This window comes from Habropoda laboriosa, unplaced genomic scaffold (assembly GCF_001263275.1).
Source record: "Habropoda laboriosa isolate 0110345459 unplaced genomic scaffold, ASM126327v1 scaffold65, whole genome shotgun sequence".
NCBI lineage: Eukaryota > Metazoa > Arthropoda > Insecta > Hymenoptera > Apidae > Habropoda > Habropoda laboriosa.
The window spans coordinates 2,236,713-2,263,002 of NW_017100254.1; the positions used below are offsets into that span (position 1 = coordinate 2,236,713).

Sequence of the window (26,290 nt, forward strand, 5' to 3'; positions counted from 1 at the left end):
CCGATAAAAACGTCAGCGTGATTTAAGCCCGGTGCCCGGCTAATTATGAGTAACAGATGTAGATGGGTTAATAAAAATTCATAACAGTTTAAAGCGTTTCCGCCGGCTCCGATATTAATCCGTGAATGATGGAACGAACGAAGCGCAGAGTAGAGGAAGAGAAGCGGAAGAGGAACGGTAGTAGTAGCTCGCGATAAAAAGTAAAATCAACTTAACTGCCGCTGTTTTTAACAGCCACCATCGTTTAATATTTCCTTGTCGGCTTAATTGTTTAAGCACGGATTACAACCTCGAAAAATCATCCTTTTTAATGACCAAATCCTACGTGACAGAGCGGGACTTTTTGTTCCTTCGATTTCGATACTGTTTCGTTGGAGGATGTTCTCCTTGAAATTATAATTATTTCGTTCGTCTTGTCCAGTTAGATTCTACGAATTTTTCGTTTATTTCTGCTTCGATATAATGGGTATCTCGCCTAAACTATGCCACTAAATATTTCATTCAGTTGTGCTTATATAAAAGATACTTTAGATGCAAGTTGTATGGTACCAAAGGAGATATACACCGTAAAGAATATTTTTGTCTCAAGGTCACTTTTCTCAATTCAGAGTTTTCAAGATCACACACGGATTATAATTCTTGCATATAAATGCATATCTTTGTCTCTTGCACGTTATAGCTGACATTAAAATGCGTTCAGATATGTACATACATAACGAGATGACCTTGACGTGACCTTTGACTCTTGAAGCGACAAAATTAGACTCATAATCCTTTGCGACGAAAAAGAAAAGAGAGAATCGTATCATCGAAGAGAGAAAAGGGAGGAGACACGAGCTCTGGTTCACCAGCACGGGCCGCCACCCCTGCTGCGCAGCTATAATTTTAAAACGCATTTGTTCGCCGGGCGGCTTACTCCATCAACGCCGCGAGCAAGCTTCTAACGAGGCGGCCTGTAAAAAGTTCGCCCCGCTGAAAGAAGGTGACAAAACAGCCGGAGACGTGTCAAGCTTTGCGGCACCTGCGTCATCCTCTACCCTCCTCCTCCTCCCGCCATCTAACCACCCTCCGTGGAAACGTATCATAGAACAGGAGGAAGGACAAGGACGGAGTGTGAACCCTCTGCAGTCGACGACAGGCTCGCGTCACTGCGCCCCCCCCTTTTTCTATTCGAACAGAAAGAGAGAAAGAGGAAGAGAAGGAGAGAGAATAAGTGAAAGAGAGTGAGCGAGAGAAAACCCCTATTACCTATCTCCGCCACAGTATCCGTCCCACCCCCTTCTTCGACGATCCCTCCTGAGAGAGAGGAGCTTCCGCCTCCACTTTTACTCCCGCCTCTCGAGCTACATCTGTACTACCAGTGCTGTAGCACTGCTCTCCTAGCTATACGAAGGAACCTCTCGAAGAAGCCTTTCTTCCACCAACGTGTGTCCCGTTTTGTTCCTCCTCTGAGAGGTTCGCCATCTTTCGAGCCTCGAAGGCTCTCCCTCAGCCACTGCCGCCGCCGTCACCACCGCCTCCCTCCTCCTCCTCCTGCTGCCTCGCGCCACCACGACCCTCAACCATCGCGCGGCGGCAGGGCGCGCGTGTCGTCGCGGCCCGTCGATGTAGCGCTGTCATTGGCTCGTTCTACGCCGCCATATTTACATTTTTATTGAAAGCTACAACGTCTGTGTCGGTGAGTGATGTGCAAGGGGATGAGCGTTGGACGTTTCACCTTCCCCTACCCTCCTCCCCTCAGGAAAGTAGGTACACCCTTTGTGCAAGGATAGGGATGGTATTGGGTGTATCAGTAGGGTGGGAGGGAGGGAGGAGGAGGAATAAGGGGGGAGGGTTAGCATTCAATTACCTCGGATTTCCTCGGCAAGAGGCGATTCACCTCCGCGTATATACGCCATCCTCGGGGGCGAGATTGCCGCTGCCGCGGCGTTTCCCCCGAAATATTACGACAATATATACTGGCGGATAGTAGGACGAGAGAGGTAGCTGATTCAGAGGCATCGATTCTTGCTTCGAGGATGTTTTTGGTGAGGTGGTTGCTCGTCGAGGGAGATTCTCTGTTCCGTGGTTTTGGGCCTTTTGATGAACAGGTTGAGAATGGAGAGAAGGTGGTGATTTGCTACCATTTTTTAACCCTTCTTCTAACACTTTGACGCTCGTTTGTATCTACAGTTACTCCGAATAATATTTTCAATATTACGAATATGAATAATGATTGTATTCAAATATGTAATGGAGTGTTTTCAGTCGTAGCTTTTCGTGGTTGAATTTTGCTGAAATCTTTATTTCAGAAGTTCTGAATAATTGGAAGATAGTTCGATAGTATTCTGCGATGGAGGTGATAAAAACTTGGGAATAGACTCATTTTCCTCGATCGTATTAGAATTAGGTTTTTTTGTCAGAAAATTGAGAATAAATCTTACGTTCGACGAGAAGAATGATCATATTCTTGGACCATGCTGTTTCAGTCACTTACTTACGTGATATGGAAATGGTGAATTAAATTCAACGAGAATAAATAGGTGTGTGGTAAATCAAGATTTGCTACTTGAAAATTACATCTTAAGTATATTATATTTCATAATAATTGAAAAATTTACAAGACATAAGTAAATTCATAAATTATACAAAAAAATAATAATTCTACGTAACAAGAACTATCACTAAACGAATTCATTTGCTATCTTGATGCAGAACAAAATATTCAAATAAAAGGAAGACGTAGAAATTACTACGAATCCGGCGACCAAACTTCTTTCTTGCGTAACAAGATCGGCTTTAATATTCTGAGCGTTTCGTTGGAACCTTGATGGACGAAAAAAAGATAACAGGAGGAAGAAAAGGGGCTCGGAATAACAGAGCTGGAATAAACAGCGAGGAAGGGAAATTAAAAATAAGGAAACACAGAAGATCGGGGCTTAAAACTAATGATCAAGGTATAATTGGCGAAACAGGGGGATGAAAAGAAGAAAGTTTAATAATTCTTATTCGAACAGTGAAGAATTCTTATTCATAGTTTCTCTGTCAAATATAATTTATATGAAAATAATTAAAAATTAAATGTAAAAAAATAGTTAATCTGTGAAACATAATTTAAGAAATAACCATTGAAAATTGGTAAAAAGAATAATAAACTTCTGGAAGATGTAAATTAAAACTGAAATATCGAAGGAATTTTATAAATCCATACTTTTTCCTATTCTCATAGTAAAAGCGATTTCTGTAAATAAAAAAGAAACAAGATCGAACTTTTATCGCGAGAAAAATCAAGGTATGGCGGCACTTCCGTTTGATACACTGCTGAAACAGGCTTTCGTCGCGAACTTTGCTCGTTTGCTTCTGTGTTACGATCATGTGCCCCGTATTACATTCTTACTTTCTGCTTTTCTCGATGTCAGCTAGCAGATAACAGAAATGTACTGTCCTCTGTTATTGTTAAGCGCGTACAAGTTTTGTCGAACAGACGAAAGAACAGGAATCGTACAATTGCATTCGAGTCTTGAAAAAAAAATTCTCACTTTTCCAAAAGAGACGACAATTTGAAAATTTCGGCAAATCAAAAATTTTAGAAAAATTGAATCATTTAGACAAGTAAAAACATTAAGTACACGCGTTAATAGCAATTACAAGTTTCACTCGTTTAATTACAAAATTAGAATTTCTTGTAATAAACAAAAAATTTCCATAGTAAAAAGTACATTGTGTGTTTTTTTTTTTTATGTTATCTGAATAATTTCTGTGCGATACATTTCACACTTTAATGTTATTCGATTTTAAGGAATAGTTTGTCTATTTAATACGTCTAACGTAAACAGTGACGATCATGCGTTGAACTCTCTAGATGCCTAAAAATGATCTCCGGCGACGCGACTGTATTCATCATTGATAAACGATCGCGACTAAACACCGGGATTAAAGCGAATTGCATTTATAAACATTTGCATTATTTCGCGTGAAATTATTTGCTCTGCACACGTTGTCGTGAGCGTTTTGCTCGGGCGCGACGCGTAATAAACTTATCTCCCTCGGACGCGACGATATATCAATCATTACATTATTTACGGATAGCTTTCCGTCGAATTAATATCATGCGTCCCCGGATGAACGTGAATTTATGAAGTATATTCAGCAATGAAATTTACGTGAAACGTTTGCACGTGATCTGATTAAACAAACGCTTCTCTCCTCTGCTCTATTTCTACGTTTTCCTTTTCAAATTTCAGGGAAATTTTGAAGGAAGCTTAGTAATTATTTAAGAAAGAAAATTATTGAAAAATTGTATATTTCTATTTCCGCAAGTTTTGTATATTTTCTTTTCCTAACTTCGGGAAAACTTGGAAAAATTCTTTAGAGGCCTGATAACTATTTAAGAAAGAAAATTATAGAAGAATTGTAATTTACAAAATTGCATATTTTCGCTCTTTCTAATTTGATGGAAATTTTAAAAGATTCTATAAAAGTTTAACAATTATTTTTCTTACTTCTCAATGAAGAAAAATATTTACAGTCTCCTGTTGAAAATTTCGAAAAAATTGCTTAAAATCTTAAAGGTGTAGCTATTTTCAAATAAACCGCGACATTCTCGAATCCTAATTTTATTCTTTCCCAGTTTAGAATCCCAGTTTTTATACGTGTTTTCTTTTATCAAGAACAATATTCTGCTTTATATTGTTTGAGAATCAAGGATCACACGTTAAGCCGTCCAGTGCAAATATATCGTTTATACGATCTGTGAACGAGCTTGAACGTTAAACTTCTTATGGCTCACTTATGGATCGTCCTGTATACAAAATCGATATCCTACGTTCGTGGTTTTACATCCGAGATTTATCATTTTTTCAGTATCGGAAAAGGATTAGTACGGCATATAGGGATTCGCTAGTTCCGCCCAACGAAGATATATGTGTTCTGTCATTCCACATTTCCAGATTTATCACTTTTTCGTTTTCGAAACGTGTATCCCACCGATACGCGTTCTTTTTTCCACCTTTTTCTCCCCTTTCCTTCCTTTTTTCCTTTTTTTAACCAAACACACGTTAAATTCTCCACGCAACCAGGACAACGTTCGTGCGTCGTTGCACAAAAGATTAATCGAAACAGCATCAGAATTATTATACACTTGGATGCGTGTATTATTCATCACTTAAATAATCAAATTCACCGATTAAAAATTCAAACTAATATATCTTCACTCTTCACTTTGATGTATCCAAAATAAGGATGTGAAAAAAATTGACTTTAAATTTCGAGCTCTTCTCAAATTTCGAAATTTCAGATCATGTAACTATTATTCCTTCACACTCTGTATTAAAATTTGATTCTGATTTACGACCAAACTCTTTAATATCAATAACTTAATAGAAAATTCATAAAAAAGCTACCATTTTGAAATTTTAAGAGCAAATTTTTATTCATTTAAAAAAGAAGAAAACCCTTTCAAAAAAATCTTAAAGGGCATGTGTACAACACACAAGAGATAACCCAATATTTTCCAGCTATCTGAAAAACACCTACAATCCTCTTCAAACCCACTCAACACACCTTTACATCATCCTCCATGCTCTGTGCCAAAGAAGAGCGCCGTCAGCCTGGCAGAAATATCGCGAATTGCCCCGACGCCACAGCAATCATCACGAGCGACATACCACGTATACCGTCACCCACACGCATGTATCATGCGAGCGTAACGAGAGCGGCTATTAAGACTATTACCCGGATCGCCGTTCAAATTGCCAACGATATCCGTCGCATGATTTAGTTAGCCGGCTCGTTGGAGCGAACGGTGAACAAAGTGCACCAACAGTGACGCCACACCAGTGCTCCGCCAGAAACCGGGGAACTCACTGGTGCAATAGAGACAGAGACGAAAATCCTACTAGTGCAACAGAGAGAGAGAGCGAGAGCGAGAGAGAGAGAGAGAGAGAGAGAGACGAACGAATGATCCCAGAGTGGCGCGCGTCCCCCTATTAGAATCTAATACGGCAAAGTGAACGGCGGAGCATTTGAGAGTTAAAGAGCGTGACACCCCGCCGCTCGTAGGCGTATCAGCGCGTGTATCCCATTGGAAAGAGAGATCTGAAAACGAGGGTGGTCGTAGAAGCAGACAGACAGAGAGAAAGAGGGAGCATTCAGAGATGGGGTAACAAGTTGAAGTGCTCGGACCGATGGAGAGAGAGTGGTTGCTAGCGGAATGGAGCTGTGGGCGAGTGGTGGGGGAAAGCTGCGCGGTGGGGGCAGCGCGCGCGACCCTCCCCTCCACGCGTAAGGGAATAGGGGTAGCGGCGTGAGGCGTTGTGGTGGGGGTAAACAGAGGGTAGAACCGCGCGCGGAAGGAACGAGGGCTTAGATGGTGTTTACGCAGTAGTGGTGGTAGTAAAGTGGCGGTGGCGGAACGGAACGGGGTGGTAGGCTGCAGTAGCAAACGCAGGCAGGAGGGGTGGAGTTGTTTACGGCGGAGTAATCTGCTCGTCGACGGATACCAATATCGATGACGTCAATTAGTACGAGCGAAAGCCTCCTACCCGCTTTTCCTCCACCATGTATCATCATGGTGGTGTATGTATGTACGGCGCGGCGTGGCGTGGCGTGATAAATCACGGCAGCAGGCGGCGTTCCCTTCATTCACCTCCCACAGCTCGTACCCTCGAAATTGGCCCACATGTACTTGACTCCATAATGCTCGATTCCACGAGCTGTGCTCTCTCTCTCTCTCTCTCTAGATTGAGGTTTACCTCGAGCTTTCTTTTTCTCCCTCTTTCGCTATTGATAAGAACCCTGAGACTTTATTTCACGGGTAAGAATGGTCTGTGGTATGCGGTTACGTAGAAAGGTTGTTTCCTTCAGGGCAATTTTTCGAGTGGGGGGATATTATAACCGAGACAGCCGCGACCTGTCCTTCCTGCTACGGTTTATACCGTATGTAATTGTACGGTTCGAACGTGATATTTCTTTTCCTTGCTGGATAAGCCAATGAACGTTGGTCAGGTGTTATGAGTACTTACCTATTTATATGAGAATAGAGACAGGGTTCTTTGTTGATGAAACACAGTGTTCTGATAATTGTGCTGGAATTAATTAAGGGAGAATTTTCGTGGATTTGTAATACTTTGAAAATTGGTGTTGATGGTAATCAGGTTTGGCTTTAGCATTAAAATTTTAGTATTTCTATGACAGGAAGGGTAACGTCTGATTTACTTTCTTTATTCAAGGATACAGTGAGTATCCTTTTCTGTAATAAGAATCACGGAAGAAGTGGAATTTATTCCTCACAAATTTTCAAAATAACGTGCAAAGAAGCATTGTGAATGAATGAAACACCTAACATATACTAACACATACAATAAGGGACCACTTATTTTAATACCACCTATATGAACAATAACCAAAACTCAAAAGAAAATTCCAAACCCATAAAATGTTAAGAGAAAGTATAAATCGCAGCGGAGGAAAAAAATCGAGGGACCCAACGGGAAACAGCGAAACCGCGACCTCCGGGGCTGGCAAGCCGAGGCACTGCGCACTACGCCAATAACGCCCTCTGTATTTTTCCTCGTCGGTTCCGTATTTGGGTGTTGAGGCCCCGATTCTACAAAATTGAATCCCCAAAATCGACAAATCTCCCATCGATAATATTACACATCTCGTTGACGAATATTGAATTCAGGCTGCGCTGATTATTTTTCGATACGATCTTTTCCATGGTCATAAACGCTTGTCCAATTTTCCCCTGGTCGCGCCACGCGAAAATAAAAGAAAGGAAGGAAAAAAAAGGGGGGAAAAAGAGAGAGAAAGAAAAAAAAGAGCGTTTACGGGGGTGCGAGGCTAAAAATGCGTCTGATCAAAATCGAGCTTCTATGAAGGGGAGAGACGGACTAATCCTGTAACACCCTCGAGTGTTTCCTTGATCAAATTTGATGAATGTATCTGTATCACTGTACACACGTATTAATATTCCCATGCCCCCATAATTCATCCCCGGGCTGCAGAGATCAGTGCGCCGCTTAGGAAACAAAAGAGGACACGCATCGCAGATGTGATCAATAAGATTTCCTACTGATCCGGAGCTACTACTTCTCTTCAACGGAATGGGGATTATTTAATTGACTTTCGGCCCTTTTCGCGTTGCTACGGAGGCGTTCGGTTCAATTGAAACACCTCCCTCCCTGTCATCCCTCTTTTACATTCGTTCGATTAACTTTGTTCTGGTACCTGTGCAGCGTTCAAAAATGAACGATGATGTAATATCTATTAACCCCTTAAATCTTAATTTTCTTCACTCTCATTTGGTGGTTAATATCACAGAGAAAAATACCTCGTTAGGTTTAGTCACTTAAAACTTTGTATGTACAAGTTAATTTAAAACAAGAGCTTGATGATACTTATTAACCCTTTGAATCCGAATTTTCTTGACTTTCATTTGGTAGTTAATATGTCCGAAAAGAATATTTCATTAGGTTTGGTTGCTCAAAATTTTGCCAACGTGTTAATTTAAAAGACGATCTTTGATCTACAAGATCAAGAGGACAACAAAAGTGATCCGATCTGTCGCGAAAGATTCCACGAGAGGTGACGTGATCGTAATGTTTGGAAATCAATCGGTCCAAAAAGTAATTTCCCCGTAATATTACAAAGTGCTTGGAGCAGAATGTTTCTTCAAATAATAAGTAATGCGATCCGCGAGAATGGCAGAGGGTAGTTGGCTGTTGGCGATAATGCGCTCCTCTGTATTCCGTTCTCGTACCGTTTCCCCATATCGATATGTTTCCTCACCCTACCCCGTGCCCCTCCCGACCGACCATTCCGCCTCACTCGAAGATCAAATGGCTTCACCGATTCGCGTTATCCCCAATATTCTATTTTTATTTTGGAATCAAATTTCGCGACCGACGGCAACCGGGAAACGGCCGAGCTTTACGATTCTCTCTTGCTTTCTCTCTTTCGTTCACTTCTTTCTCTCTCTCTCTCTCTCTGTTATGGAAAAACCCTTGTGAAATTTCAGTTTAAGGATCGCCTTGTGTCTTGATTTCCCTCACGATGGATATTGGTAATGGACGTAGAAAGTGTGCCTACTAGGTAGGTATATAGATGTTTCTCGGAAATTTTCCTCGTTTCTCTGTGGTCTTTCTGAACAGGTTCTCAGACTCGTCGAAAATGGAGAACACTTTCAGAGTGATTTTATTTTACTACTTGTTATACAGATGTTTCATTTTGTCTTCCACATTTTGGCTTTTTCCAATGAATTACAGTTACAACAGTTGAGATTCTTTACACAGGAATAAAATTATCTTATTGTACTATTTTAGAGAACGTTATTCTGAAAAATTGTTTGCAACAAAAAATACAGTGTGTCCCTTTAGTTCCGTAACTAAACTCCTACTTCTTAAGGCCGTATGATACAGTTAAAGGGTTAATATAGTAAAATCTTAATTCTGAAAATTGGTTAATTCGTGGAATTTCTTTACAAGCAAATTCTCCTTACTTGCACTCTAAATTCATCGAAAGAACTTTGGTCAGAATCGACAGACACTCTTCTGGCGTCAATATTTTTTTCACTTTACGAAACAAGGGAGAAACAAGCATATCAATATGACAAAAAATATCGATGATCTTGAAATGACACTTTAGTCGTGTTTTCATATTTTTAATAAGAGTGAAAATAATTTGGATGTTCGTCACAAGTGAGACACCTAGAATATCCAACGCTTTTCGTATTTAAAGGGTTAAATATGGAAAAATTTCAATTCAATTTCTGGATTATCAAGACTGCTTCGAGAAGGGTAGCTAGTAAATGAGAAAAGACTTACCAAGGGTGAACTTGAGGACCGGAAACCGATCTTCAGACGGAAGTGGCGGTCGATCCAGAATCCCTCGACAGGTCCTCGACTCGGTTTTTCCGCGAACGCGCGACCGACCTTAAAAATTTATGGACGTGTCAATGAGACGGTACCATTTGAATGATAAGCGTACCAAATGACGTGGAAGGCGTCCACGAGTGAATGTCACACATGACTTTCCACGCGTCATTAAGCATCCACCCTTGCTGAATTTCGTTTTTCTACCGATCGCGTGTCTCTTTCTCTCGCTTGCGCTCTTTAAACCAGGAAAATCCGCGAATTTCCCGCGATACGCTTTTGAATTTATCTCGTTCAAAATGTACAGGGTGTTTCAGAGTTCTTTAGGATGAATGTAAGAGTGACACGACGGCTCATGTGTCGCATAGTATTTTTTCAGAGGCTATATCTATGTGTTACTGAAAGTCGAATGAAATTAATTTTAATTTATGAAATCGAGATCAGTCGAGTTCAAACCTACCTACTCGAATTAAACGTAAAAAGGTAACCTATAAAAGAGAAGTTACAGAATAAAAAATCGAAACCAAAATGGCTGGAAAATACATGTGAAAAAATTAGCTTAATTAGAAAAAACATTGGAAGCCCCCTTATCCTCGAATTTTTTTCCATGGGAAAATCCTACCAAAAATTTCAATTTATTTTTTAATAAAAGATACCACCAACGGGCGTAATTATTAAAGAGGAACGATAAAAAAAATTAAATAACGTCGTTATTGCGATAACACGCGTTCGAGCGGGAAATTCGATTGGAACGGCGTTTAATAAGGGGTAAAAAGTTAAATTGCTTATTTCGTCGGTGGAATATAACGATGGTCATTTTGGTGTGAGCGTTATAGATCGACAACGTATGATCGGCGCTTAGCCAGCCCGCGGTCGACCACATTCGATATAAACACTCTCATTTGGTAATATATCTCATTAAGGCCTCATTGATCCACAGTCCCGATAAATTTATCCGGCAGTTTAGAATGATATGCGAACCAATCTCTCGCCATGCGCACCGATAAAAAGCCGCCGCCGCAGTTGGTTTATTACAGGTGGATTCAAATTGCACGTGGATTAATTTATAGAAAAGTGAATTGAACGGGCGAACGAATCTCCCTTGTTCCAATGATAATGCTCGTTCAGCGAAATTTATTTTAATTATTCGGCTGGAGATTTCTTTTTTTGCAAATCAGTAATTTTCAAACACCGGGTATATTAAACTACTGTGCTATCTATTTGCAGCTTTATCGTACTGACTTCTCAGTCATTTCTTGAAAGATCATTTTTCTGCTGGTATTTGTAAATTAGAAATTTTGAAACACCCCGTATATCGAACTACTATACAAATTCGTTATAAATGCTCTAGCGTACAACTTGAACGTAATATCGATGTGATAACTTATCAAAATTCGAAGATAATAATTTTCGAAGAATAGTTTAGCATTACAGGGTGTGCCACAGTTACTGTTCAAAGTTTTGCAATCGAAGTTCATAATTAGAGAGGAGTTATTAATTCGACAGAGGGACGGTAAACGTAATCGTATTAAGCTCTTCTGTTACACGGAACGTTTCGTTCTATTGACAGAAGGAATAATAAGAGCGGACGCAGCAAAGCGGGATAACGGGTGTTGTAGAGGAGGAGAGATGGGGTGAAAGTAGGGAGAAAGTAGAAGTCGAGCGGAACATGTGACAGGGTGGAAAATTCGGGTCGAAAGGGAAATCGCGGAACGACCGTGACTTTCTGCCATGAGAATGAAATGAATATTGAATGTAATAGAAATGTGTAAAAATAAAATAATAAATTAATCGTGCAATTCTATCGAGCATAAAGGTTAAATTACAAAAGTACAGTTTACACATCTTAAGTATTTCAATTAACTACTTGCATTTTAGTGTAATTAGACTTTGAGTGATCAAATACAAGATTACTTAAAAACACAACTACATACACTACCGGCCAAAAGTTTTGAAATTTTCTGTCAATTTACATCAATATTGAATCTGCTACTAATTCTTCATAAACCTGAAATTTACGTTGTGGAAACCAATAGCACTTGACCTCATTTCGTTTGATTCGAATGACAAAAAGTTCCTTGAAACATTTTCAAAATTGCTAACTTTTCTTTTAGAAATTTTTGTGTAACTTACAATGAACAGTGATTGCAAACGTTTGGCCGATAGTTTATATGTAAGTACAAAAGTATACTCCTATCCTTTGCTTAAATTCTAACCCAAAACTCTAACAATAATTCACACGGTATAACCAGTAAAAGATAATCCCAATACTAACTGAAAAACAAAAATCTATTTAAAATTCAAACAATCCATACGACACCAAGCTAAGTAAAATTGCACCGGTGCTTAAAAAAAGTACACGAATAATCCAACCACAAGAAGATCCCACCGTTACACTATTACCACCAACTATACACGTAATCCCACCATTACTGAAAAACAACCCTTAACACACTACTTAAAGCACGATACGTATTATACAAAATCAAGCCAGTCTCTAGAAGCGCACCCTTACCAACACGGTAAACCCAGCTTGTTCTCCGTTGGTAATCGGAAGGCGCGTGTCCATGCAAATTCTCCAGCATAGGATCCGCATATCAAGATGTGAGTCACGCCTGTAATCTTTCGCATAGTAAATTATCCGCCAATATCAATGAGATCAGATACCGCCTGGTATTATCTGTTACAACGGAGAGGGATGGTGAAGAAGAGGGGGGATGAAAAGAAAATAAAAGAGAAAGAGAGAGACAGAGCTATTGTAATGAGGAGGGAAGATGGAAATCAGTTTAAAAAGAGAGAGACATATAGTCAGACAAGGAAAGAGGAAGAGAAAGACAGAAACACAGACAGAGAACGAGAAAGAGAGAGAGAGAGAGAAGGAGAAGGAGAAGGAGAAGAAGAAAAGGAAAGAGAATATAGAAAGAATAAGGAGGAGACAATGATAAGGGGAAATAAAGGAACATAAAAAGAGAAAGACAGAAAAAGATACAGAGAGAGAAAAGATAAAGAGAAAAGGAAACAGAAAGAAAAAGACAGAGGCAGGGTGAAGGAGAGAAAGAGGGAGAGACAGAGAGAGAAATAGAAAGAGCAAGACAGAAGCAAAGAGAGATAAAGAGAGACAGAGAGGAAGAGAAAAATAAAGTGAAGGGGACAGAGAGAGAGAGAGAGAGAGAGAGAGAGAGATCGACACTCGAACCCCCGCGTTGTAAGGGCTTTACGCAGTTATAAATGCGGTTTTGTATCTAGCTTTACAGGACAAAGTAATGGGCTTAGATAATCCTGATTTAATAAATCGAACAGTTGCGAGGTAGGGAGCAGCTCGTTCACAACGCGGCCCCGCGTGACTAACGCGTTCAAAAACAAGATGAATGACGCGGCAGGCGTCGAAGAGGCCTCGCCTGGTATACATTTACATTTCGCCACTATATCTCTCGCGGCACGAGAAAAATCCCGAAAATGCCCATCCAAAGCTACGCAGGATTTGCCGGTGCTCAGTTGCTACTTTCTCTTTTTTTTTTCTTTTTTTTTTTCATTGAGGGGGCAGTGAGTGAATGTGCGTGTTGGGGTTGTTAGGTTCTTTTTTCTTTTTCCTTTCTTTTTTTGATTTACTTGAAATAGTATGACAGAGAAGGAAGAAGAGAGATTTGATATAGCACGTTTTGTAGTAGTTTTGATAGTAAATCTGTTGGCATTTTGGGAGAAAATTTTACCTATTGTCAGCGGAAGTTACACGGTGTGTGTGTGTGTGTATCTTTAGAACATTTTTTTTTTTTTAAGATTATGTGACTTTTCAAATATATTTTCGAGTAGCTTTCTGAGAATTCTACACTTTTTCGAATTTGTACTATTTTGTCGCTGAATGTGAATGCTGATGTGGTTCAAATTAACATAGATTCAGTTTTGAAAAATTTAAAGGTTAGGTTAGGTTTCCAGAATTTTTATAATTCTTTTGTAAAAGTAAATGATGAGATTGATGTGATTCGAAGGAATTAACTAATGGAACAACTTGAACGAATTTCTTTGATGAGCGATAGGGTATAATGATTAGTATGAGCTCGTTCAGCTGGCTGTTCTAATGTTAACGTCCAATTTGAGGGCAATGTAAAGCGCAGAGAGATTTTAATGGCTTATTATCGGTTACTTGCGTCACGTTTTGGCCCCATTACGGTCTATTAAATTAGAGGTAATTCCTGGTTAAACAGTGCGCCGCCATAATATTAGCCGAAAATCAATTCTTACGGCTCCCCCCCGCCATTTTATTTTACTCCCGGTTAAGGACAATTCATCAGCCATACGAACTAACAGAAACAAAATCATTGAATCTAACTTAGGTGCAATAAATGAAGGGAAAACGCTAAAACAGAGATCAATAAATTAGAAAAAATTGAATGAGAACAAAAATAACAATATAAAGTCCTATTATAAGTTTTTTTCCTCCCTTCTTTTTACCTATCTTTTCATTCTACTAAATGTATTTTCCATTGCTTACTATAGGAAAAAATTATATGGTTCCATTTAATAAAACTCAAGGTGACCTTAAATTCACTGTGAAAATAAACTATTTTCCAAATTTTTATTATCGTCACATGTTCTCCACTTAACACAGATAAATTTTGGTTAATACAACCTTTTACTACATTGTTGCAAATAGTTGAAAAATCATGCGGCACGTTGAACAACCTGTACATATTTTGAAAAGGAGGATGTTAAAAAAAGGCATTTTTTACAGCATTATTCTATGCATCCTAAGGAACAAAAAATGTCATTTTTCATATACTTTTTCCTCTGGCTTTCATAGTGGATGCACAGTTAAGAAATGCAAATTCTGTTGGAGTCTTACTTTTTATGTGTGGAGTCTTGCTTTTATTATAACTTTTATCACTTCGAGAATAAATAACTATTGGTTTCTAATTGCTTCGAATATAAGCATCGTGTCATCAAAGAATTCCTTGTTTCGATTAATTTGTCATTAATTATTTTTCATTATTTTTGGTTTTTATTAAACACTAATGTACAACAATCTTTGCAAATAATACTCAATATGAGTTTCTAAGTGGTTAATTTACGAACAGACCATCATCTGAAGAAAACGAGACGGAATATAAGTTATAAGTGTGGTCATACTCTTATCTTGAACCGCATTTCTCATAACTTTCCCATCATTTCTGGGAAAAATGCCAATTACATTTTTTGTTCCTTAGGGTGCATAGAATAATGCTGTAAACAAATTTTTCGTTCCGGCCGTATGCCAAAATTTGCTTTTTTTTAAACATCCTCCTTTCAAATAACGTGTAGAAATTTCAAAATCCTTGTTACATATTGAAGACATGATCTCAAATGTATCTTCAATTTCCATTTTTGTTCAAACTTGAAATAAATGATAGATACATTATTTCGAAGTAATCGTAATAATTTGATCACCCGTTGTATAAACTAGAGCCCTGAAAGCGACAGGACGATAGAGCTCGCGCGAGAAGAAAGTTGAGTTTCGAGAGACAGGAATACGATTTTCAATCCGGCTTCAGGTTTGCTGCCAGCTTCTCCCTTCCCCCCCTCTCTCTCTCTCTTTTGACCGAGAGTCGCTGTCTTCGCGGGCTCGTAATAAAAATTTATCCTTAGCCATTCCCGGTTCCCGCTTATCTTTTTTATTGTGCTCCCTTCGCTTTTATCGGCGACGATAAAACGTTCGATCGATGAACCGATCAACATATCGCGGCCGGAAATCGCGCGGACGAATTATTAAGTCGGATATTCTTATCAAATGGAGAAACTGATAAGGGAGCTCTATAACTCTGATTTCCAATTTCAAGCTGATTCTCACAGTAAATATTGGGTGTTTCGTTGGTCGTTTGGAAATTATCCATTTTCAAGCGTTATTTGTACATTTTTGTCGTCTACTTTCTCGAGGAATGAAGGAATTTCTGTTCTGTTAACCCTTAGGCGCCTAAATGCACATTTTTAATTATTTAAATTGTGAATTAATCTATATAAAAAATTTTTAAGTAACTGACGTCCGTGGAATTTTGTTTCTTTTTTGATATTGACTCTCAAATATAAATCACGATAATTACGAATGTCAAGGAAAAATTGTGAAGGTTTCAAAGAGTTAAAATAGATGGAACAAAGTGAAGGTTTTCTGTAAACTACACAATTGTCTGCCAAGTTTCGAAATAGTTTAATGGAGGTTTTTATTTCGATGGAATGTGAACCGTTGAGAAACATTTCGAAGGGTTCCCATTGTACATTGTTAGGTCTTAAAAGATATGCAAAAAGAGCAATTTCTTCATTCTTGTTGAGAATATCTTTGACTAAAATGGAGTAGAAACAGGTGAAAAAAGTTTTCTTTGGCGAATCGAACAAATTTCGTACATTCTGTGGAAAGAAAGGAAAACTTTATCTTTCTCGAAAGTTAAAAAAGAGTTTCCCCGAGGTGTGTTTTTTTAAATTAAGCAGCAGATTATTTTCAGGTTCGAGGACAGTCTCGGGAAAGTTCACTCTAGAGAGGAAACTTTAATTCACCGAAATTTTTCATGAAAATTTCGCTTCTGGATAGCTCGACCATTCTGCCATCTAGTGTGTCTCCTCGAACGCTTTCCACGGGCAAAGGTCAAGGTTTCCAGGGAGGTCGTTGAACCCCCCTCCAAACACAAATTTCGCTCTGCGTTCCTCCAATTGAATTGTGAAATTGATAGTGGAAATCATAGAAGCACATAAAAGCGCATCTCTTCTATTTCCCGTCTCACAAACATTTATTTTCCATTCCTTTTAACCAAACGATAGGAGACAATCTTTTTTCGCGAATTCGTCACTTTGGGACATCCTGTATATTGTATCAGTATATACTCTTTACGTGTTACTGACTTATCAGGCTATTAAGTTAACTTCAGCCATTTGGCAGAAGACAATATTTTTGTGGCAATTCTTGCAAATTGGTAATTTTGAAATACCCTGTATATTGAGTTACTATTGTTACGGATCGCGATGTGACGGTTGTTGGACGCCTGATTATAATTTAGCTTCAGAAATTACGCAACCTTACGTGTTACGAATAGAATTGTTGTCCGCCTTTTGGGTCAAGCCATTGAAGGAATTTACCTGTGATCGGGACTTAGGTAGCGCACGGAGACATTTTAGAAATGAAACACTGGGAGAAATTTACTATTACAAGACTATGACTTTATTAAGTGTGTGTTCGGAAGTTGGAATGAATTTGCTCGTGTCGCTGAAAGAAACTGTTTTACAATACGTTAGTTCGTATTATTTTCCTATTGGTGTAAGAGGATGTGTGTTTTCCTAATTGGTGTAGGTGTTTGGCTATGGGTGCAGTTTGTAAGATGATGGAGAGAGGAGTTTTGGGGTTTTTTTATTGGATTTTATGTTATAAATTGTTCTAGCATTTCTGAAAGTAAGTTGCCCGAACAGATGTTAGAAAATAACAATATTTACAATTTCCGGCACATGCGATGACCGGCTGTCCAGAAATCCTAGGTTAAGAATATTGCTTTATGGAAGGTTACACTGGGGTACGAAAATTTCGCCGGTTTCCTTTATTGCGCTAAAAGGTCTACCCGGTACACGAGTGATGTCTGTTACGCATGTGACACTATACTATTTATCAATTACAGATTTATGATACTATTAAGTTATGTTCAGTCATTTCGCGAGAGACCATTTTTGTGATACCTACTTCTTACAAATTGGTAATTTTTAAGCACCCAGTACATGGAATAACCGTGCTATCTATTACAAATTAACACACAACTATAACGTAATACCGGTACGATAATTTTCATTGATTCGTCAGAAGACAACTTTTACTACAAAAACATCCACTAAATTCAGTACACCGCCATCTAAGCAACATTCACCTTCCAAACCCAATAAAAATTCTCCCTCGAGCACTAACTTCTGAACCCTCTCCAACCGAACCCAACAGAATCCTCAAACTCAATTCTCCTGCTGCTCCATTCGAACCACCCTCTAGAAAGAAAGGGTTAAAAAAAATGGGGAACGTATCGAAGGAGAAGAAAAAGTGTCTGAAGTGAGAAACGAAGAAGAAGCGGCAGCAGCAGCAGCAGCTGAACATCGTTTAAAGAGAGGAATTGACGTTTTACGCGCACGGTCCGGTGCGCGGGCAGCAGTCAATCTCACCCAGATTGTCTGGCTTCCTTTCTCTCTCCGTTATCTTAATTCCTCGAGTGTTTTAATTTTCATCCGAACAGCTATTAACTTTTACGGCTGGCCGTTTACTTTTTAATTCGTTTACCGCCTCACGCCTGCACGGCCGCCACCGCGCGCCGCTTATATCTTTAATTTAAGCTCTCGACTTGGCGGCCATTGAACAAGCCTGCGGATTGGCGAGAAAAGAGGGGCCGCCACTCGCCGCTCTATGGATAGAGGGTGGTTTGTGGGTGCAATCGCTACGCTCGAGTCTCTCTCTCCCGCTCTCCCCTGACGCCCGTTACGTTAATTAAATACATTGTTGTGGGGACACGGACTCCTGCTGCGTATTTCGAGCTTTATAGATGTACGGGACCACCTTAAGTCACCCTCTTTCTTCGTTCAGGTGGAGAGATACGTTAATCCTTCTTCTCTTTCTTTCTTCTTTTCTCGAGAAGCTTTATTTTTAGTGGGTTGGGTGATAAGCTTGTTGAGGGGTGATTTTTATGGAATTGGCAGTAGTGGTGGTTTCGCTCGGAGGATTTGTACGTGTTGGAAATTTAAGGATCGAAAAGTTAATATTGGTGGCTGTGCTTCTATGTGTTGTATGGTTTATGGTAGTGCACGGTTGATGATTTTTCATAATCTGTAGTTTCGTGATAGGATTTATATGTTGGAAATTTACAGGGTTGAAGTGTTAATAATTACACGAAACTTGAAGGTTTCTAGGTATTGTAATATTCGAAAATTATCGTAGCACTAAAAAAGATTTCTTTTTTTTCACAATAAATGTTCAAAAATGATAAGTAACGATAAATTACCTGAGCGAGCAAAGAATTACTTTTTCACAGTAAAGGCAAGTTTCCAACGGAAAAATGACCAAAAACGATAAATAGTGATAAATTATCCAAGCAAGCGAAGAATTATTTTTTTACGATAAAGACGAGTTTCCAACGGAAGAATTCGCTTGTGCTTACAGGTGTGGTTCCAGAACAGGCGGACAAAATGGCGGAAAAAGCACGCGGCCGAGATGGCGACGGCGAAGAGGCGGCAAGAAGAAGTCGAGGGCGTCGTCGCGGAGGGCGAGGATGGTTGTAGCGATGCTGAGGCTGATGGGAACAGTGAAACAGCGGCGAAAAGGCTCAGAAGAGAACTCGAGCAACAGTATAGGCATTAAGACGCGTAAAAATGAAAGAACGAGGGAGAGAATAAACAAAAGACACTAGATTCACTAAAGAATGGACTCATGTGAAAAAGTGGAAGTGTACGTGGCGAAATGAATTTATAGAAAATGAAGAATTTCATCCTGTTTCCGTGCTTCGTTTCATTTCACGACGTTTCTGTGGTTCGGATTGCTGCTGGGTGTTTCATAAATGAGAATCTTACTAGAAAAAATTCCTCGAATATATTTCTCGAAAAAATTCTCTTCTTAATTAATTATTCAACTGAAATATTCCACATGAATGTTCATAAAAATACAGCGAACAGAATACTTACGGCACAAGTTTCGATATTTTAGGGTGAGAATGTATTAAAACGAATTATTTTTCTCTCGACTACCTACCACATGCTGCAAACTTACAATACTCGTTGCTATAACTCCAGGAAGCTAAGCAAACTCTTCGAGGGTTTAATTTCAGATTTTTTAAAAGTTTAATATAATTTCAATTAAAGAAAAAATAAACACGTTTAATTTGTTTTTTTTTTTTTTTACAATCATTAAATGCAATTACCTTCTGACACAAAGACAGATTATTGGGGACTTACACAAGTTATTTTAAAATTTAATTTCAATTAAAAGAAATGAAATAAAAACGATACATAATTCATTTCTTTACAACCGTTAAATGCAATCATTTTTTTTTTGCATAAATTATTGGCGACCCACAGAAGTTGTTTTCTGAAGAGAGAGAAACTGAAAGTTAAAGCTTTCCGATCACTTTCTGACACTCCTTTGAGCTTCCTAGTATTAAATTTGCCTTTGAAATTACCATAATAATACAAGTATATACCTATATTTATCCACTGATTAAAAAAGAAACTTTTAAACGTTCAATCACACCTGCAAAACTGCTAAGACTGACAAGTTGAATAAACGTTTATTGAAAATATTTGATTGTCTAACAAGGAAAGAAATATTCGAGGAGCTGGTTGATAATATTGTGCCGTTAAAACGTGTTAACTTGTGGATGAAAGTGTGTTTCTGAAAAATGTATACGATTTTCTAACCTATGAATTTATTGTTAATATTATCGTAATAATTATTAAAGGAGCCAAAGATCGATATGTATTAGTTAAAAGAAAAAGTACAAAAATTTAGTTGAGATTCATTTTTATACGAAGTTCAAGGTGGATCTTAAAGGGAAGTTTAGGTTATTCCTAATCGATGTGAATGATCGATTTCTTTTTTTCAAGATAATCAGTTTTGGTGGCACAATAGTACATACATAGATTCGAGATTACTATATTATCAGGCTTTTTAAGTTCGACGAGTGCACTTTTGTTTCGTGGAAAAAAGAATTGTTCCGACGAGTTTTTAATGTTTACAGAGATCTATCGTCGTTTGTATATATTTGTACTAAGGATACTCGCATAATGCACAACGAGGAAACGATCGTTGAGAAAGAAAAACCTACACGCAAAATTATTATATTATAACTGGGTGACAGTAATTATACGTATGAAAATTATTTGCAGGATCCTGGTATTGCAGAAAAATTCTATAAAAATCGAATTGTAATAGCTTCCCTCGAGAATTTTAAGGCAAGGAAAATTGTTCTTTTCTACAGATGTACAAAATACAATTTTTGTATTTTAATTATGAATCTAATTAAATAACTATTGACGTAATTAGTTAGTTTAATTGGTCAGGAATATTGATAAATCCTGATCGGTGAATCTAGTCAAATGTACATTATAAAAGGAGTAATTTATTCAGTGATAATTAACTATCGAAATGGCGAACTATTTTAGACAGTTGAAAATTTCAATTCTATAAATCGTAAAAATGGCTCTGGAACTTCTTTTGAGATTGAAAAAAGATTTAAACAAATGTTTAAGATTAAAAATTGTAAAATTGAAAAATTAGGAAAGCTAATTCTTAAAAATTTGATAATTAAGAAATTTGGTAATCTTTTATGTTGAAAACATGAATGATTGAAAGTTTATAAATTGAAAAATTGCAAATCTTATATTTGCAATTTTGAAGCGCGCTAAATTTCTTTTTAATCTTGCCTTAAAATTAAATAATTCAAGAATAAAAAGAAATTGTTCCTCTCTGCCGGTCAATCCTGTAAGTAATTAACTATAATAAATAAAAGAAACGCTGGTAAGCTCGTATTCAGTTAAACAGCACGTGTATAGTAAATGTATGCTGAATATCAGACATGCCATTACACCACCACTATCAATATAAATATATAAATATTCGAGTAAATTAAATGCAAACGCGAAATGAACGAGGATGATGATTTAAGAAAAGACGAGTCAAATTGATTAATCGAAAAGATGAATTGTCTATTAACGTCCCAGTGAACTATGCCAATGAACGATAAGCGGATCGAAATGGATTTTGTATATTCTGTAGATACGATAAACGTGAATGTGATATTTAACGTATTTAATAAGAATCTGACGTATAGATATACATACAAAACGATTCTGGAGCAAGTTGATGAAGTCTAGAAGCGTATCTTGATCATTTTATAAATGTAAAATATTCTAACTAACCGTTAAAAGAAGAATTCGTTTTTTCTTATTTTATAGTAAACATAACTTCCCAATTTTTCAAAAATACTTTTCCCAGTCATCCTGAGGTAAAAAAAAAGATACAAAGTGTCAAAGAAAAATCTTTTTCTTAAAATTATTTTCTTCCTGAATCGGACATTAATTAAGTTTCACTTTCAAAGTAAGCATAATTTCCCAATTTTCCACTTCCGATCTCTCCGATTTGTCCTCGGAAAAGAAAAGCACAAAGGGATAAAGTAAAAAATACAGTACCTCGAAATTTGTAATATTAAATGTACAAAATTATAAAAAATCTCCTTACGACACTGTGTCAAATTTGAAACAAATATACAACGAAATTCCACGTTACAAATTTAAAAAAACTTTCCTCCTAGAGCTTCCGAATTCAACGAAACATAAAAATCCTACAATTCTGTACTCCAAGTGAAAAGGAGATTCTTGCTCAGTCAAAAATGTTACAATCGATATTTAACGAAATGGTCAGGAAAACAATTCCGAAAAACTCGTCCATTCTCTCCAGAATTGTTCGACGAGTAGGTATTCCCCGTTAAACTCGAAGAAGGTAAAAAAAAAAAAAAAATAAAAGCAAATAGGAACGTAGATGTACACGTATAAAAAATGTATAATCGCAGGAAGCGTGCTGTGTACCACCAACGAAGAACCGGAAGTCACGTTAAGACCCCTCCTGACACCCGACATTAATACACCTTTCCTCATGTTTGCCTCTATATCGATATCTGTATCGCTGTCGGGTTCGGTCGATTTTAATTGGAGAAAGATGTGGCTGGTTTACGAGTTTCGCAAAACGGAACATTAACGCGACGAGTATGCTAGCGTAATACTCGAGCATTGAACGTGTTACTATGTACAGTATTTAGATAAATTGCTAAGCGAAACGAGGTAGAGACAATCTGTATAAAGTATTGTATAAATTATACATACGTGTTATCTATCGCTTGTGTATTATATCTCCAATTTAATAAATGGAACACGTATTATGGTAATTATAAAATTATGCTGTTTTAACTCTTCTACCTCTCACACTTTTTATTTATTTATTTATCTTTTTCATGGGTACGGATCTGTTTGTATATGAAATAACACAGAGGGCGGAGAAATGGGAAGAAAAGAGAAAAAATTCAATTAAACGAGGAATAAAGTTGAATCAGAGTCAAATTGGCCGCCCAAGTTCTGTATTGTAATTTTACAACAGAAAAGAAGATCGCGAGAATGCAATTTTTATAAAAAAAAAAAAAAAAGAATCAATTATTTATTGTAAGATAACTGTACAAAATGTATTTCACAAATGGTTACAATATACCAGTATTGTTTTACAGCATTTTACAGTCCATTTGTTTCTCCCTTACACACCAAATCCATTTCCTTTTGCGAAACATTCATTCATAAAATATAATAATATTCCGTTATAAAACTGAACGAACTACATGAATCTGGATAGCGTTAGGAACGAGTAAAAATCGAAAAGATCGTAATAATCGCGAAATTCGAGTGACAAAGCTTAGAAACTCGCGTGAAAATATAATAACTTTACTGATACCGAGAAATTTCGAACGCCTGAGAAATGGCTGACTTGCACTACTCGCTCCGATTCCACCAAATTTTCCGAAGCTAATCAGTAGTGCGAATCGATAATATTTCAGACGTTTAAAAAATTTCGACATCTGGGATATGGTTGACCTCGCTAATTAACTTCGGCCCTGAAAATTTTGCAGAATGTCTCGAAGCTAAGTAGTGAAGTCAACCTTATCTCGGACGTTGAAATTTTTCGAACGACTGAGAAATTATAGACTCAAACTACTAATTAGAAGTCCACCGTTCTCGGATGCTCAAATTTTTTCAGAATCAGCAAGTAGTGCACATCAACCATTTCTCTGAAATTTTTTCGGAACCAGTAAGTAGTATAATCAAATTACTTCTCAAACGTGCCAGAATACTCTAACTTCGTATAAATCCCGAGAGTCTGGAAAACTTCGAAAATTGCAAGAAAATAGCGTACAGAGTGCACTAAAGCAGCTTAATTTATTCATTTATTAATTTATTAATGTTTCTTTTTCTATTTTCACGTACTTTAATAGAAGAATAATTAGTGTTTCTTGTTACATAACAATTTAGACGGTAGTTTATAATTACTGAATGTAATAAATAAAATTGTTATGTGCTTCAACTTAGCAAACCAGCTTAGTTTATGAATTTCCCATTGAATTAACAATTGCACGCAATAGGTTAGTTAGAAATTGTTAACTTTTATTCAGCATTTGAAAATTAAGGTTCCTTTTGTGTGAATTAGAACGAAGGAAAGGACTTGAACATCAGGAAAAATGAAGAAATGCAATTATTTATCAAAAATCAATGATATATATATATATAAAAGATTACAATATACCTACCAGAATTGTTTTACAGCATTTTATAGCCTTATTCCTTTCCCCCTCACACACCATACCCATCTCCTTTTGCGTAACACTCGTTCTTTAAAAAGTATTTCATTATAAAATTGAATAAACTAAGTCGTTAGGAACGCGTAATAATCGGAAAGATCCGAAAATTTGAACGAAAAGCTTCGAAAATTGCACGGTAAAATAGCGTGAAAAATGTGAATAGACTAAATAATACTTCGTGCACGAATCTAACGGGTATCCTAATAGGTACTTACATATGTTTGATTGCCAGCGCAAATATTTCTTTTGTTAGGTGTATGACATGGGCCATTTGTGCAATTAATTTCTTCTTCGTAGAACATGTTAACCTTTTCTCTCAGAAAATCTTAACAAATTTTTACAGCCCTCGAGGTTCAAATTTGTAAAACAATCTTCATATCAATCGGAGAAGAATTCTTTCATCGCAATTAGCCTCTCGTCAGAGGTGAAGAAGTCAGTCGGACTTAATTTGGCGGTCAATGCGTTAAAAATTACGCCGTTCAAGTGTCTTCCATTATGATTGATGCGTTCCCTGCAATGCACCGGTACACCGTTCATTACGACCCCTTGCATGTCGTTATCAATGCTCCTGATGGCCTTGGTGATTTTCGTCTTCAATTCACCTACCTCGTAACCCTCGCGATCGATCTTCACCAAAGATTAATTAAAAAGTCACCTACTGTCTGTTAAAGTGACGGATCATTAACATCAATGAATCGTCGATTTAAGCGGAAACTTTTTCTTCAATTAAAATTTCATTTCGCTCTTTTAATATGATATTTATTTAACGACAATATCAACACTACGGAGAATTTGTCAAGTAATTGCTGGACCGTGAATATTTATACAAATAAGTGTTTTTCAACATTTTGGACAAAAGAGATGGTAGTAAAGATGATGAGAATCAAAATTTCGACTGTTCGAGAAGGAGGAATTAGCAATTACCCTTTTATAGAAATCAAACTTTCCATTGCCTCTTCTTTTCTAAAAATGGAAAGGTTCGTTCTTCTTTCGTTTGCTACAAAGCAACTGAAAATTTATTACAAGTACCCCTATCAATTTTAAAGTGCAATTATGCTCTAATTTACAACTAGAGAAGAATTCAAAGAATTTCTATTTCAAAAATCTACTTACCTCACAATACTTCATTTCTTGATGTAATTTTTTATCCTTCCCCCTGTCGCAATTGAAAGGCCGCCTGAAGCCTCAAGTTTGCATTGCCGGGCAATCCTACGATTTGAATTTTCATCGAAGTTAGTACTACATCACGTGTCGGTAAAAATATACCTATATACTTACTCGTTATACCTATCACAAGAGTTGAGACTGAATGATTTTCTTAAAATATTAATAATTTCATAATTACCGCTTAAGTTTCCTTCACATTCAATAAGTGTTCTAATACTTATGAACCGGGGCGTACGTGTAAATATCATTAAATAACATCACATATCAATGTACACACACACACACACACACATAATACAAATACCTTACAAACACATCAAAATAGAAATGAAAAAGGAAAGCTCGTCCTTACCATCGTCAAATCGATAACATCGATAAACGAGCAGCAACGACGCTCGTCTTGGACGAGAACCATCAGGCGGGATTGCGATAAACTTCGGTAAAAAGGCGCGAGTTCGAGCATTTTCGTAACCGGTATCGATTTCGAATACGAATAGCCGTGTGATTAATGTTACGAGAGTTTTCGTGAGTCATAAAGTTAGCGTTTCACATTTAGTAAAAGAGAACAGGAGAAAGACAGAGAGATAGAGGGAGTGAGAGAGATAGTGAACGCGGTCCTTACACTTCCAACCTACTCCTCCATCTCCCGCCCTCCGCCTCACCTCATCCTGTACTCCACCCCACCGTAGAAAGAAACGAGAAACGACAGAGGGAAAAGAGGAGGAGAGAGTAGAGACATTGGCAGTGTAAATTTATCGTGGTGTTAAGCCGTTAATATTTGCGCTCGCCGGGCATTAAATCAATGAAAAATATTCTAATTGGAATATGAAAAAAGTTGGCACGCCGTGTGACGGAGGGTGCCGATGCCAATTGGAAATAAGAGGGAGAAGCGGTGAGCAAAGTGGG

General features: G+C 37.6%; 1 protein-coding gene across 1 annotated transcript in view; it reads left to right on the forward strand.

Moving 5' to 3' along the window:
* Window positions 1-19,188, forward strand: part of LOC108572471 (homeobox protein Nkx-6.2-like) — a 41,314-nt gene extending 22,126 nt beyond the window's left edge. The window contains exon 4 of the mRNA XM_017934712.1: window positions 18,991-19,188. Coding sequence (XP_017790201.1) covers window positions 18,991-19,188 — 198 coding nt within the window. The remainder of the gene's footprint in view (window positions 1-18,990) is intronic.
* The last annotated feature ends 7,102 nt before the right edge of the window (window positions 19,189-26,290 follow it).